This window comes from Rhipicephalus microplus, chromosome 2 (assembly GCF_043290135.1).
Source record: "Rhipicephalus microplus isolate Deutch F79 chromosome 2, USDA_Rmic, whole genome shotgun sequence".
In the NCBI taxonomy this organism is placed as follows: Eukaryota; Metazoa; Arthropoda; class Arachnida; order Ixodida; family Ixodidae; genus Rhipicephalus; species Rhipicephalus microplus.
Window position 1 is genome coordinate 84,266,843 of NC_134701.1, and position 15,506 is coordinate 84,282,348.

Genomic DNA, 15,506 nt, shown 5'->3' on the forward strand with positions numbered 1-15,506 from the left:
TTCGGGGGCATTAAGCGTCACCTCCTCTAGTTCACAGTGCAGTTGCTATACTCTTTTTCACGACTTCCGTGTAGCACTCTGGAAGCTGCCGTCCGTCTTGACCATTCAAAAGAGGGAGTACATATAAATGTATCCTTCCGCGTCCTGTCATCTGCTAATAATCTGCAAGCGGCGAGCGCTGCTAAGGGTGAGCTTGCACATCGTCAAAACTTTTTTCATTTAACGGAAATTGTGTTCACTTCTGTGTAACCACCGAGGTCTAAGTCATCCAGTAGATTTTCTTGATTGCGGCCCTTGGCACCATAAAACAGCGTCTTGGGCTTTAATGAGCTGCATCATTTGATTTCGGCTCGCCACATCACCTGTGTTTGCTGCGGGACTCTTCCAGCTGCTTGCTTCTTACTCCACATTTACTACACTATAAGTGCTGATGTCGTCCTCGTCGCTGCCAAGCATGTTGTCCAGCAGTCATTAAAGCTTTCACTTTGCCCAGTATTAAAAAAAAAAGCGCAGCGTTATGCCAAATGATGTGCCCTCATGCTGATGTCTAAACTAATGGTGCAAGCTATCGAGAGTTGGAGGAACCTAACAAACGCGCAATGCATTCCTTCCGAAATTCGGGAAGCGCCCGAGGTTACGTGCTAGGCCCACAGAATCGATTGAGTGTGGGTCTCAATAGCGGCGCTGAATCGGCACAAATATCTGGTTGTCGAAGCTTAAAAACATAAACCTAGAGCAGATGGAAGCATCAGTTTAGAGCTGAATTCGACGTGGCCGACAACTGCTTTCGGCAATGCAGCCATGTGTTTTGGACCCTATGCTGGCTCCGCCACAGCAATGTAAAGGCTGTGGTTTTGTCGACTACGCACAGTCGAGGTCCGATTTCCCGAACGCTTGAAATTCCGGACATGCCCAATTTCCCAGACTCATCTGTGGCACCGTCAAGTTCCCCATAGAGTCAATGTATTAAAAAGTCCGAAATTCCGGACGCTTATAGCCTTTGGCATCCCATTTCCCGGACTTTTTACTGTTAACCACCTACCCAAAGTCGCCACCGCCGCCGCCATTTTGGTTGTTTTCATATCCTCGAACTCGCCTTACTTGCCTCGCAGGTATGGCCAGCAGCGCCGCCGCCAAACTCGAAACTGCACGTGCACGTAGCCTCTAAACTGCACGTGTCAATTCGTTGCCAGCCGTAGCTTAGCGGCTTTGCCAAGCCAAACCTCACTGTGTTTGTTCACGTGTTGTTTTGTCAGCTCTGCGGTCGTGTCTGCAGTTGATTGTTTGCTACGCTGTTGACTTCAGGTCTGCTGTCAGCATGCTATCGGAATCATGGAAGGCGGTTATGCAAAAGACTCCGCGACACTGTTTTCGCCACACGGGCATCGCACTCGATGCCAAGGCGGCCATCTCGCCTCAAGTGGACTGTGTATGACGAATTGCCATCCGCGGATGATGCCTTCGAAGATCTGCGCACTGCTGGCGTGCCGATTCCAGCCGGAATAACCTTTGAGGGCTTTGCCGATGCTGACAAAGACCTCGAGCTATGTGCGGACTTGACCGATGAAGAAATCATTTCTCAAGTTACGGAGTATTTTGACGACTCCGACACAGAGAATGAAAAGCCATCTCTAACACAGCCAACGAGCTCGGATTTGACGCGAGCACTGATGACACTGTTATCGTTGTACAGCGGCAATATGACGTTGACTGAAATTGAGACAGACATGATCGCGGGCAAGAAGAACGTCGTGCATAAGAAAATAGGCGACTTTGTGCCATGTGCTGACCTATGAGGTAGCGCCGGCCACGTCGGATTTTTTTTTTAAGTCAGCTCTTTTCAGAGCCACCTAAATGATGCATTGGCTGAATTTTAATAGGAATTTAGTAGTCCGGCCGTCACCCTCTCTGTCAGCGAAAAATACCTACAAACAAAGGTGCGTTTTCACGTGCATTCATTTTTCCTTAGTGCCCGATTTTTTGGACGTTTTTGCGGTCCCTTGAGGATCCGGGAAATCGGACGTCGTCTGTATAATATTTTAAGCAATGTCATACCAATAGCTTGTGCATTACAGATGAAAGCATAATGCATACAAAACATAGCTGCATTATTTGTTCTGCCATTTGTGTGTTATAACACAAACAAGTTTGAACTCATTCTTCAGCATCCTAGAGCCACCAAAATTGTTTTATATGAAAAATGAGGCAAAATCACCGGGCAGATCACAGTTTCAAAGCCCAGGAAAGCCTTCAAGTAAAAATCTTCTGACGAGACCACTTGTAAAATTCAAGAGGACATGGAACGAGTTCTCAAAATGGGCACTACATCTCGATTCGCAAGAATCTGCGCTCAAAGATTGCGTAGCATTAGCTAAGCTGCACGGAACTCATGGAACAGAGTATAGACTTGGCAGTCTGGGAGTAATGGATTAAATTATTACTGACCACTAGTTTCTGACTGAAGTGAAGGTAGTGTCTTATCAACTGCAGCACTCAGTTTTTTAATTTAGTTGAAAGGCAATAGTTTTGAAACGTATCGCTTCAATGACTGAGCAAAGCGTGCCAGCTGCTCTATGTTCAGTTCATATAGTTCATATATAGAGATTATAGTTGTGAAGCAAGACAAGTTAATGAATAAAAAATGTGAACGGTACTTGATTAAGCTGTTGCATCGCACTCTTGAAGGTGAAGCTCAAGTGTCTTTCAAATTTCGTGAAAAGGAATGCTTATACCTATTCAGTTTATAAGTTTATTTACATTCTAGAGACACCATGGAGAACATGCTATGGAGATACGATTCTCCCCGAATGAAGAAACGTACTTCTGTGTTCAAGTGTGATGAAAGTATCGCATCGGCCAGCATATAAATGTTCATAGCATCACAGCCACGTAGGAAGAGCATAGGCCATGATCCACCAGCAATCCTCAATGCAGTGAGCGAGTAAATTTGTAATCCGATGATAGGAAAAGATAAAAGTGTGAATGGTGGCTGTACGCATAGCTATCAAAACACTGCCCTCCAAGTGAAGTAGCGGCACATGTGCTATCATATTTAAAAGCTACACAATACCCACAGGGCTGAAATTCATCATACTTTTTCAGCAATTTTTAGTGTTTTTTTTTGTTTCAGTGCAGCCACCTACACCTTCTTCGTCAGTCTGGTCCACGCTGTTTTAAGCGCATGTACTTGTGTATTATCAGTGTGCCTACGCATCCACTATGATGATGTTAACAGCTCTATAACAGATGAAATGCCCTGCAGTGACACTTTTTTTTTTTATCCACAGCGGCAACGCTTGAACGGGCATCGAGGCAGCTGGGTACACAGGCAGACACTGACGCCTTCAGGGAGAAGCTGTGAGTGAAGTTTTGTTATGATCACACAATTGATTTCAGTAGTTGGAAGTGCATTTTGGAAGTTCATTTGGTCAATTTAGTGCACTAGGCTTGTTAGTATAGCATCATGTTAGGTAGAAGTGCATCACAGCCAATACAGCACTCAAGCAAACTCTAAACAGCACGCTTGGCACTTCACTTGCTATCGCACTTTCAATTTTCAATAGAGCAATATTTACCATGATAACTGGAAGTAGCAGATGTCACTCTGCAAAGTTGAATTGCCCTTCGCTTCTTGTGTATTCAACATTGTATTCGTCAACTGCGTGGCCTGAAACTAGTGTGGTTCGAAAGTTTACCGCTTTTTTTTTTTTTTTTCACTCTGAAACATAAGACAGCTTTCGATGGAAGAGGATTTCTAAATCTTTACCCATGTTGCTTGGACGTTTAGATAGCCTATCTGTAATAGGCGAAAGCAGGGGTGAAGTGGCCACTTTTACATGAGTTGTTTGGAAGACCATACACTGAGTAGTCTACTATTTAGATGATGGATTTGTGAGGAAGTGTATAAAAATTTCCAAAAAACGCTTTGAAATAGCATTTTTGACACGGTCCTTTACAGTGTATTTATGCAGGTGTACCATACTCAGTTGGATTTAGGAAAAATAGCAGATAGTTACTGATATTTCCATTGGTAAAGATTCATTTGCTTGTTCCACCAACACACACTAGTCCTGCATTGATATAAAAAAAATATGAAGTATGCAGCAGTCAGAAACTTTAATGTTTTTATGTTGTTGGAAGCAATTTAACAACATTTTACGTAGCATGTGTGATAGAAACAATAGCATAATGGGCAAGCATCATCATCATCATCATTTATTTACCCTTATGGGCCCTCATGGGGCATTCCGTAAGGGGGGTTTAACAATAGGCAACTGCGGGTCAAAAGGGGGCATCAAATAAATACTGCTTGGAAAAACAAAGCAAAAGAAAACACAGGATAGAACAATAAAAAAGAAGGAAAACATGAAAATTAGAAGCCAGATAAACGCGCAAAGAACAGGGCTGCTATTCGGCCTGCTGACAATAGTGGTGCTGTAACAATAAATCTTTAAATTTAACATAACTTCTTTCACTAACAATATTGTGAGCAAGTGCATTCCAATCTGACATGGCAGTCGGTAGAATGATTTGTTGAAGGCGTTAATCGAACCATGAATGCGTTGATTATTGCGCCGTGTCCCATTCTATGTGTGCTTGTTGATGTATATTTTTGCACTGCGTGTAGTTATTTGCATCATAAAGATGCCGCTCTTGCTAATGTTGCACTCATTTCGAGTCTTCGTCGCTGACTTTTCTGTCCTATCTCCAAATAGTGCGCAATCCTTGGTGCCGTGAAGCACATTGGATATGCCACACTTCTTCAAAAAGTGCACAATCACATTTCCTGGGATTTCATCCCGTGCTGCAGCCCCTCCAGCGACGCACATTTTATTCGTTCGCTCCAAAATCCCGCCCGGCTTGAACGTTGGACGACAACTCCGCTGCTAGGACAACTTTCCTTTTATAAGCGGCACTGTTACAACACTGCCTGTTTGGCGTCGTTCATCTACGCCACACAGAGACGACTCGAAGCGAGACTCGAAATGACCAACGGCTCACCTCAACGTCAACCCTCTCCACGAAGATTAAAATGGCGACCTCATGCATGTTCTTAAAGGGCCACTCACCAGGTTTGACAATCTTGAGCTGACAAGTGCAATGCGTAGACTAGTTCATGATCACGTCTGCCAAACTTTGCAACGCTAAACGCCACGGAAATAGGTCAAACTTCAAGATGAAAGCTGCTCCCCTTCCCTCTGCCGGCGCACGCGTAGAGAATGAGGGCATGAGGTAGGCGTAGGAATGGCCCTACGTACACGGCAATGCAGTGACGTTGGTCCTCTACGTAGACAAGTCTGCTCTGACGTCAACAGTATACCACGTGACATGGCAAAAATTATTTAACACAACATGCGTAGTTTATGTACTTGTTGCTTTAAGAGATTAATAAAACATGAAATAAATAATGAGACGCAACAAAAATTGTGCGCGCTTTTCTTTTATTTTTTTCTCGTGAAATTCTACGAGATGCGATGCTAATGTGCCAGCGTTTCGCATGTGTTCGTGTCCCCGCGGTCAGCACATTGAGCAGACCACCACTGTGAAACGCTTCTATGCGTTCGCGCACTCATTGTGCTCATCTACTCTACCACGTCTAAGCTAGCGTTTCCAAACCATCCCGCAGGAACAGGCAGAGGACCACAAAATAACGCTGGTCAACAAAGCAACGCTGCTCGCGTCCTCGGGGGTTGGACTTGTTTGGGCACGTCATGTGCACGTCACCTCAGGGTCGGGTGCTGGAGAGGGTGGGGAAGAGATTTGGCTTGCGAACTCTACGCAGAGGAGCGGCAAGGGTTTCCAGTTCGCCTCCTCTCATCCTCGTTTTGCGCCACTTCAGAAAACTTGTTTTCTCCGCTCGTGATGAACCGATTCAAAAAATTTTTGTGGCAAAATGTTCCTCATAGGACACCCAATTAATTCCACTGTCTAACTAAAATTCGGTGTGGGGCCTGGTGAGTGGCCCTTTAAGCCAAGTGTTGGCTCGGCTACAAACAGGTACATTACCGTCTAGGTGGCGCTAGTTGTGCACTACTTTTCTCAATGAAAAGTGGCAAATTTTTTGCAATCTTCAAATGTAAGCCAACCATGGAGTTTGATAAAAAAATTAGAAAAAAAGCTATCGGCCTAAATTCGAATAATTATAGTAGTCGGCAACTTCAACGAAGACATTATACACCTTATGGCCTAGCTTCACTTCATCGTCGGCATCCGTTTCTTGGATACGCATTTTTTTTTTCTCACCTCCCAATTTGACTAACTATAGCTCTCACTGCAATGAACCAGTAGCCCCCATATCTGTCGAAAATAAACAAATGTCGTATTCAGGGCCTTTACTTTGCAAAAACATCCCCGATTCATCTGACGTATTATTGAGATATTGGTTTGTGTCGTTTCTCCAAGCACCACACCTAAGAAGAACCTACAACTGACATTCTGCGTATTTTAGCACGATGAATGTATCTAGTCGTGTTCAGCTGCAAAGACAAAAAGCCTTGGTGGCTTATCCGACCACTCTTAACATAATGATGTTTAAAAGCCCATGTTTAAGAAATTCCGGTGTTGAGGGAGTTGGCGGTGTTGGCAGCATTGTTGGGAGTTAAAAATCAGCATTTTACGTGAGCTAAGGAATTACTATTGATGTAAATAATAGAAATCTGTAATTGAAGGCCTTCTACAGGGCAGTCACGGCAGGGAGGTTAACCAGCATACTGTAAGAAGCTGCATTAAGAAGTATAGAGTGGCAGAAGCGTAGGATAGCACCATGTGTCCAACCATGTGAATTGCATGATACGTGTGTGGTTGAAAGGCTGACCCATTGAAAAGTACTCATAAAAAAAAGAAATCACTGTCATCATCATCCACATATTTAACAAAGTGTGGAGCTGCATAGGTGTGCATATTACTTTGCAGATGCCTAGTGGGTGTTCCTCTAATTAAGGAACTATAAAATATGCCGTAGTGGGCACTTTGCGGCTGTACTTGCAGTGTAGTTACAAAGCATGACAAGTCAATAGTGTTACGACTCGCATGCTGTTGCGTAGTGCACCGAGGTCACGGGTGCTCGGCTGCTGACCCGCAGGTCGCGGGTTCGATTCCCGGCTGCGGCGGCTGCATTTCCGATGGAGGCGGAAATGTTGTAGGCCCGTGTACTCAGATTTGGGTGCACGTTAAACAACCCCAGGTAGTCAAAATTTCCGGAGTCCTCCACTACGGCGTCTCTCATAATCAAATGGTGGTTTTGGGACGTTAAACCCCACAAATCAATCAAACCGAGGTCACTAGTCACCAAAGTTGTTCGGTGGCTCGTTTCCCAGCTCGCGGCTGCTTCTGCGCAGAGCTGATAGACGAGCGGACAAGACGACGATGAGTTAAGGTAAGATTTATGTACAGCATAGAATAGAGGCATTAGGTATTCAACACTGGGGCCGACAGCTTAGGGACTCAAAGAGCAGAGGTGTCTTCGGACGCTCTAACACTGTCGTCTTCTCTCTGACACATAGGTCGGCTGCTTGGCATCGTGCCACGGTCTTTATAGGCCTGGGGGGATTCCTCACATCAGCAACGTCCAATCAGAACCGCCGTTGGTGATGGTATCAGAATCCTCCAATCAGGAACTGTTGCTGGGTTGCACCCATGGACAAGTCATATTGCCACGCATTGCATAAGACTGGCCAAACCGATTGCATCATTGGGCTGCTATCAGGGCCTATAAGTTGAGGGAGCTGCTCTCCGCACGTTGCGTAAGACACACCATCGCCACCAGGTTAGACGACGTCGTTGAGGTAATGGCATCAGGCGGGCTCGCTTGCTGGCCTTGACACTGCTTGCCTTTGCAGAAGCAATGACGTTCGGTCTGGACCCCAAGCATAACAGTAGGAAGACACTCTGAACAGGACTTCATTACTTTGTTTCATTCTACTCTTCAAGGCCAAGCTGAAGTGCTTCCTAATGGGGAATGCTTATACCCATCCACGACCCATGTAGCTGAGTAGAGAAACATCCTGTATTGCAGCTGTTGGTGGCTGGTGTTATGAAATTGAGCAAGAGAAATGAAGGAGTTTTAGATGCAGATGCACTGTGTGGTTGTAGTAGATTTTAGCCTTTAGGTGATGCTATTTGTTTTATGACTTCGCGTGCCCTTCTATGCAGTCACATGACACAGCAGAACGCCAACCTGACTATCAAGAGCACCACGACTGCACTCCAAGAATTGGGAACACTGGTGGCCCAAGGAGACAAGGTAGGGAAATGCAGTCTTACTTTCATACCTAATGGAAACACAAAGAAGAAAGTAGTTCGAGCCACTTTGGTGAATTATGCTTGTACAATGTACAGTTAAAGCTCGATCTAAAAAGAAACTTGGTTTTACAAATTTCCCGATCTAATGAATAAATTTTCATGCCTCGGCAAGTGCCCGTAGGGTTCATTAATATCATCAACTTGGACTAACGAAGTTTGTACACTTAACTCATAACGAAATTTTTCCAGAGATAAATGAGTGAAAATGTGATTTCTTTACAATTTTTACCTAGGGGCTTTTGTTTGGATGAGGGCTGTAGGGCTATCACGTTAAAATGTGTAGCCACGCTAGTCACGACACTTTATTGAATACAAGGTAGGAAGTCCAAAAAGGCCCCACATAGACGGTCTAGGTGCTTTAGCCAATCACCTTTGCGATTAAAGAAACAATCCCGCTTGTACACCTCACAATGTTCTCTGAATGCGAGGTCTCGGGCTGTTCGGCTGATGTCAGCCTCGAGTACTACACACTCATTGGTGCAGGCTTGTGTGCTTCCGCCTTTGGGGAGGAAACGTCATGAACTATCAGTTGCACCCAAACCCAGTTTCAAATTGGCAAGGTTGGCTGCATTCGATTGTGCTTTTTCATATCAAATGGCACTTAGGTGATAGTTATGTTACGGAGGCTAGAATTGGTAGGCGTGAAAATCGGCTGCTCCCAGCTGGCTCCTGTCGCGATCCCGCAGCTGTGGTGCTGTAGTCAGAGGCGCTGCCAGCTTCCTGCTCGCACATCGGCATTGGCAGGATTTTTTTCTTCAGCAAGAGGAGGGGGAGAAATCTGGGCTGCATCTTAGCTGGGGGAGGGTGAAAGTGCTCATCAACACCCTGTTGGCGTGTGTGGTGGCGGGCAAGTACCCCTGATAGCCAGCTTTCCCCCTCTGCCAAAGCCCGTGCACTCGCGTCGGTCACTTTCAGATTTTCACCTCTGAAAATGCTTTACTAACATGATAAACAACTTTATGAATTCACAACCATTAAAGCAGCACTAAAAAATGAATAATGGAATTCGTGCGAACCTTTCGGTAGTTAATAAGTCAGACAGCCAGTCATAAATAGAGCGTCAAATAATGCAGGCTTGTTGGTGCTTACTGAACTATTGAAAAAACAGCGCTGGTCTTGTCACTTCTATGTCCCATGCTAGTGCTATATTTTTGAAAAATCGTACATAACTCAGTCACCCATAATGAACCATCATGTCAATAAAGTGTTATTTCGAATGAGCTACTTTTCACGTGTTTGGTGAAAGCAAAATGATCTTCATCTTGATAATATTTATCTACACAATTACTGAGTAAAAAAAAGCTTCTTCGGGCAGGGAATTATATTATTTCTAAAGCTTTTTAGCATTCTAGCATTATCATGTAATAACTTTTGATAAATTGTATTGTTTCGTGCCTTGATAGTGCAAGTAGCCTTATCCATTTGTTCCCTGCTTGTTAATAAATGCTGACCTTTCACTACGATTGAGGTAGCACTGCCACAAAGCCAGTATGTTCCCAAACTTTGAAAACTTATTGAAATAGCAATTAGTTTAATGGCTTCTACCAAATTTTATTAGTGCTATAATATGATGAAGTACACTGGTGGATGTTCTTGTCGTTTATGCATCGCTTCAAATTCCCATAAAAGGAAAATGATCACAAGATCGTGATGTAAAAGAACTTGACCACGGATTTTGCTGACGCAGCCAATTTCTATAACACCCTGCTTACTGAGCTACTGTATAAACCGGACTATAGGTCGAGTGGGAATACAGGTTGACCCCCCAGATCCTGGTTACTGAAAAAATAAAAAAAAAGGGACAACAACCCAAAACTGCCGAACCACATTTGTTTGCGAATTGGGCCCACCGCACCCCAATAGTCGGAGCTCCCCTCAATCACTATCGCAACTGCTCCTATTCGTCCGACGAAGCACCACTGTCTTCTGAAGATGAGAGTTCGTCACTGGCCGCCTCCCACAGTGCGTCGTCTTCCGTGCCGTCCAGCGAATTGCTGATGCAACATTTCTTGAAAGCACTTTTCACCATTAAATCTGGCAAGGAACGCCAGGCGGAAAGCACCCAGTCACAAACAGTCGCAAGCGGAGGCCTCTGTAGGCAGCCCGTCGGCGCCTTGGGGTTCTCCCCGACAATCCACTTTTGCTACTCCAGCAGCACTCGGTCCTTGAACGGCTTGTTTAGCACAACGTCGAGCGGCTGTAGGGGGGACGTCATACCACCTGGTATCACAGTGAGGTCCATTTTCCCGTAGCCGAGTGCGCGTTTCACAGCGTCGGTTAAGTGACCATGAAACGCATCCAACATCAGCATGCTGCGAAGACGCAGCAGTGCAGCTGGCCGACGGTTTCACACTACTCTTATCTATTCGAGTATCATGGCCTCGTCTATGTATCCCTTTTTGTTGACGCAAACGATAACACCAGGCAGGAACACTTCCTTCGGCATCGTCTTGCGTTTGAAAATTATGTAGGGCGGAAGCTTTCTACCATCTGCCGTGCATGCCAACATGACGGCAAAGCGAGAGTGCTTGTTCCCAGTGGACAACAGCTTCACATCCTTGGAGCCATGCTGCGTGATTTTGGTCGACGAAACAATGCTAAACCACACGGGGGTCTCATTGGCATTGCCAATCTGCCCCATCATGTAGTCATTCTGCTCCTGAAGTCGGTTCACGAAGCGCTGAAAGCTTATAAGCTTGTCCTCGAACCCCTCCGGCAACTTTTGACAGATGGATGTGCGCCGCCGGAGAGAAAATCAACGCACCGAAGAGTTTGGTGCATGAAACTCTTCTCTCGTGAGCCCAGCTTCTCGAGGGAGCCCAGCTTCTCGAGGGAGTTTCACGGCTTTCTTGCTAATGGTATCCACGGTCACCGGCAGCGAGCGCGCACAAACTTCTCACACAAAGTCCGCTAGCTTATCCTCCAGCTGTGGATGAACGGCACTTGTCCATGAAACAACATTTTTCGAGGATTGCACATCTGCAGCTTCCCTTTCTGCGCCCTCCAATAACGCACACTTTTTTCCGATACACCAAAACGGCACTGAGCAGCCATATTTCCGTTTGCTTCTGCGAACTCAATAACATCTAGTTCAAACGCAGCTGAGTACTGCCTTCTCGTACCGCTACTCATATTCAGTGAACGAAAAAAAAAAAAGACCACTAAAAATGCAGCGCAATGTCAAACGGAGCGAAAACTCGGAACAGATCGGAAGCGAATCACGAATACAAAGAAAACAGACAGAGAGAAAGAAAAAAAACAGCCTGCGATTGTATTTGGATTCGGATATGGCCGTGTTCGGCTTCTCAAGCACATGCAAGCCACATGTTGCCAGACAGCGGCACACTTTAGGCTAGACATCGCTATATAAGACGAGGGGCGACTTTAGCTTATTGTGTTATTAAAAATATTTTGACTTATATTGCGGTTTATACGGTACAACAAGCTGCCTATCATCTTTGAATGCAGGCACAATGTGTGGAAAACATTTGTCAGCCTGCTTTACATTACCTGCACGTGAAGTTGTATAGTCACTTGGGTGGGTACAGCAGCCCTTAAATATTCACTTTTCTAGTTATCTGACCTTGCAGCTGTTTCGCAATGCTTTATATGGGCACGATGCGTGCATTTTTATTTGGGTGTGTAATACACAAGGCGAGCATCGCTTGTGTTGTGTATACATCACTTGTACATGGAGCATTTTTCTACGTGCTCAATGAAAATATAGTGAAGTAAAACTGAAAAAGGAAATGAATTAGGACGTTCAAATGAATGCACTTATCAAAGCAATTGTTCCGTTCTTTAAGAGCTCGACAAAGCATTTAGTAATTTAGCTGCTCGTAATTGTCATACGTGCACGTAAAAAATTTGCAGTGCTTGTACGGGTTCACATTTAAGTTGAACGAAAATGTTTGTTTTTCTTGGTGACCTAATTTTTCTGTATAGCTTTAACCCTGATATACTGGTAGTACGAGCCGGGGTACTTCAGTATACTTATTTTTTTGTTGCACAACAACAAAAAATTATTATCTACCAGCCTTGGAAATGGCATGCTTCCAAACCGCAAATGTTCCATCATGCTGGTGCACAGAAAAGTGACACCTTTGCCGTGCATGTTCTGTACCCTGAATCCCACAACCTGACATGAAACAGGCTCCCCAAGTTTTCTTAATTTCGTAGACGTCAATCCTCTGCCATTCGTAGACGCACACCAACACAAAGTACCCAGCCACACAACCTCGTGGAACTCCGACGAAGCTGACGAGCTCCCGTCGCAGTGGCCTACACTACCGCGACCAACACACTAGTCGGCAGCGCCTCCGACTGTCACATCGTGTTTTGGCCTAACGGAGAGGTCGTGCAAGGCGGCACGTCCGGGCGAGGGAAACACAACTCGCTTTTCACACCTCCCATTCTAGCAACCGTAGTTATGTTTCTCCTGCAAATAGTCCCACAGGAACATGTATGCTTTTCCTATTTATGGCTTATGTGGCGAATGACACTGAATGCCTCCTTGGAACTTTCCTGTTGTGCCTGCTCGAACACTAACTGCATTCGTTCTTAGAGTCTTTGAATATTGGTGGATTGTCGTAACTTCACATGGCCGTCCGCCTTGCATGTATAGCCTGGACGTGGCAGGAATTCATTCTTGAGCGGCCCTGTCACATTTTTCACGCACTCAAGCGTGTATTAGTGGCAAAAAAATGCCGTGGTAAGTTTTAGGTGGCACTATGTTACAATTCTAGCTAACGAAGGAACCAAAAAACTCACAACGATTCCCTGACAAGCTGACCGTCGAGCAAAGGTTTAATCATGCTCTTTTCTTTCACCGTTTTTTTTAAGATGGTTTTTATCTTCATAATTTTACGGAATCATTTAAAACGTTGCGACGAAGACAAGACGCGACGAGGGAGTGCGTTTCTGCGCTTCGGCGCCAGTCGGTGCCACGATAAGAACACTCGGATCGTACACGTCATTGCTACTAGGGAATCGTCACTTAGGATGATATTTGTGGAATGTATCACACCGAACACGTAGCACTAGTATCGATGTCGCAGGGCAGTTTATTTTCCGTTTTTTTTTTTCTCCTTAGCTTTTGTACACTGTTTGACGTCGAATTAAAATGATTTCCACGCGACGTATGCCGTTCAAATTTGGCCAAGAAGACCTATGCATACCAAGCGATTGAATGATGGGCACATCTCGATCTTGAAATTTGATGTCAGTGCTCCTTTAAGAGGACCAACGTCCATACTCCCATATAAGCATTTTGATAGGTTCAGACCACTACTAGAGGATAGTGACCAGATGCGTTGAGCGTTTCACCATCACTCTATGTGCATTTGAGACCATATTTGGCTGGGTTATTCAAGGAGCGTGTGCTAACATCAGCTAACATTTTTCTCCACCTAACATAAGTGCCACTGCCTTGTTCCGGGCTTGTTCCTGCGACTGGTGCATTGAAGTCACCCCTGGAGGCCCATCAAAGATGTGGTGCTTGGAAGCCATCGGAATAACTGACGTACAAGACGACAATGTCAGCAAGCACTCAGCACTCATACACTTTCGTAGCACAGTATACAAGAGCGCAGGGCACTATGTAGTACCGCTAATGATTAAGACGCCAGGTCTCATGTCTTGTACGAACCAAAGTGGGGCTGAAACCAGACTTAAGCATCAATTTCAGCAGTTCGAGCACCACCCACAAGTCCTGAAGGAGTACCATGCTATCATCAGCAAGTACTCTAAGGAAAGTTATATGGAGATAATAGAGCAGTCAGCACCTGTTGGGCCGACCGTCTTCTACTAGCCTCATCATGCGATAGTCTGACGTGAAGCCATGGCTACAAAGGTCCGTGTCGTGTCCGATGCCTCGTCGCATGAATATAGTGAACCGTCTTTGAACGACATGCTCGATAAAGGTATCCAACTGTACCCTGAGCTCTTGCAGCTTCTCTTGCAGTTTAGGAGCAGCAAGTTTGTCCTCATGGCAGACATATGAAAGGCCTTCCTCCAGATATGCATCCAACTGGAATACAAAGATGCACTTCGTTTCCTGTTAATCGACCAACTCCCATCATTGGACCATCCCGTTCTGGCAATCGTCGAGTGAAGCATGACTCGGGTTCCGTTCGGAGCTTCTTCTAGCCCAGTTTTGCTGTCAGCAATCCTGCAGCACCACCTTGAGACATGGAAGATGAAATACTCAGACACTGCCACCTGTGTGCAGTGGTCATTCTGCCTTGACGACTTAGTCATAGGTGCATCTTCCGAAGAGGAGGCGTTGAAAATTTGCAGGGAAGCGAATGTTGTCATTGCCAAAGCCATAATGGAACTGTGAAAATGGTGCTCCGATTCCTGCCTTCTATGCGCACAGCTCTTGAACAAGGATCTTTCAATCGATAATGTTATTGAGCAGAGCTCCAAGTCTAAGGTCCTTGGTCTGCTTTGGGACCGCTCGTCAGATGACATCATCATCGCTACGCAAGTCGTACATGCATTCATTTTGACCCAACCATTGACGAAGTGAACTGTTTTGCGAGCCTTTGCGAGACTAAGCGACCTGCTAGGCTTTGTCACTCCATTTCACGTGACAGTGCTACTCTTGTTCCAGCGGCTGTGGCAACAGGATATCGACTGAGACAGGTCTCTTCCATATGAAATTGAAGAATTATGGAAGAAGTCTGTGTCGGGAACTGATAGGTCTGTTCTACGTTCACATTCCACATTGCCTCACAAATGGCATCTCAAGCTCATGGACACGCTACAGTACACGTTTCTTGACACCAGCCCTCATGCATATGGAGTCGCCATGTTCGTACATCGATTTCTAGAAGACTGCTGTTTTACAGTGTGACTCTTCGTGAGCGAATCTCGCCTTGCACCACTGAAGAGAATTTATTTACCGCATTTAGAGCTTCTTACCTGTATTCCATTGGCAAGGCTAAGGAATTACGTCCAGAAAATAGCAGAGTTCTCTTCTTCTGTTACCTCCTTCTGGCCTGATTCAATAATTGGGCTACATTGATCGTATCGGTGCGTACTGCTGGCGATATGCACTGATCGGAGACATTTGTAAGGAACCGTGTGCAAGAGATCCAAACTCTAACTCGAGGCTACACTTGGCGGCACTGTGAGAGCGCGGACAACCCAGCAGACTTTCTGACGCATGAAGCATCAGCAGTGGTTCTAACACGAGAGACAAA

The 15,506-nt window shown here is 45.3% G+C and overlaps 1 protein-coding gene across 1 annotated transcript in view; it reads left to right on the forward strand.

Moving 5' to 3' along the window:
- Nucleotides 1–15,506, forward strand: part of LOC119170827 (syntaxin-7) — a 68,947-nt gene that overhangs the window by 14,655 nt on the left and 38,786 nt on the right. The window contains exons 3-4 of the mRNA XM_037422093.2: nucleotides 3,288–3,357; nucleotides 8,152–8,242. Coding sequence (XP_037277990.2) covers nucleotides 3,288–3,357; nucleotides 8,152–8,242 — 161 coding nt within the window. The remainder of the gene's footprint in view (nucleotides 1–3,287; nucleotides 3,358–8,151; nucleotides 8,243–15,506) is intronic.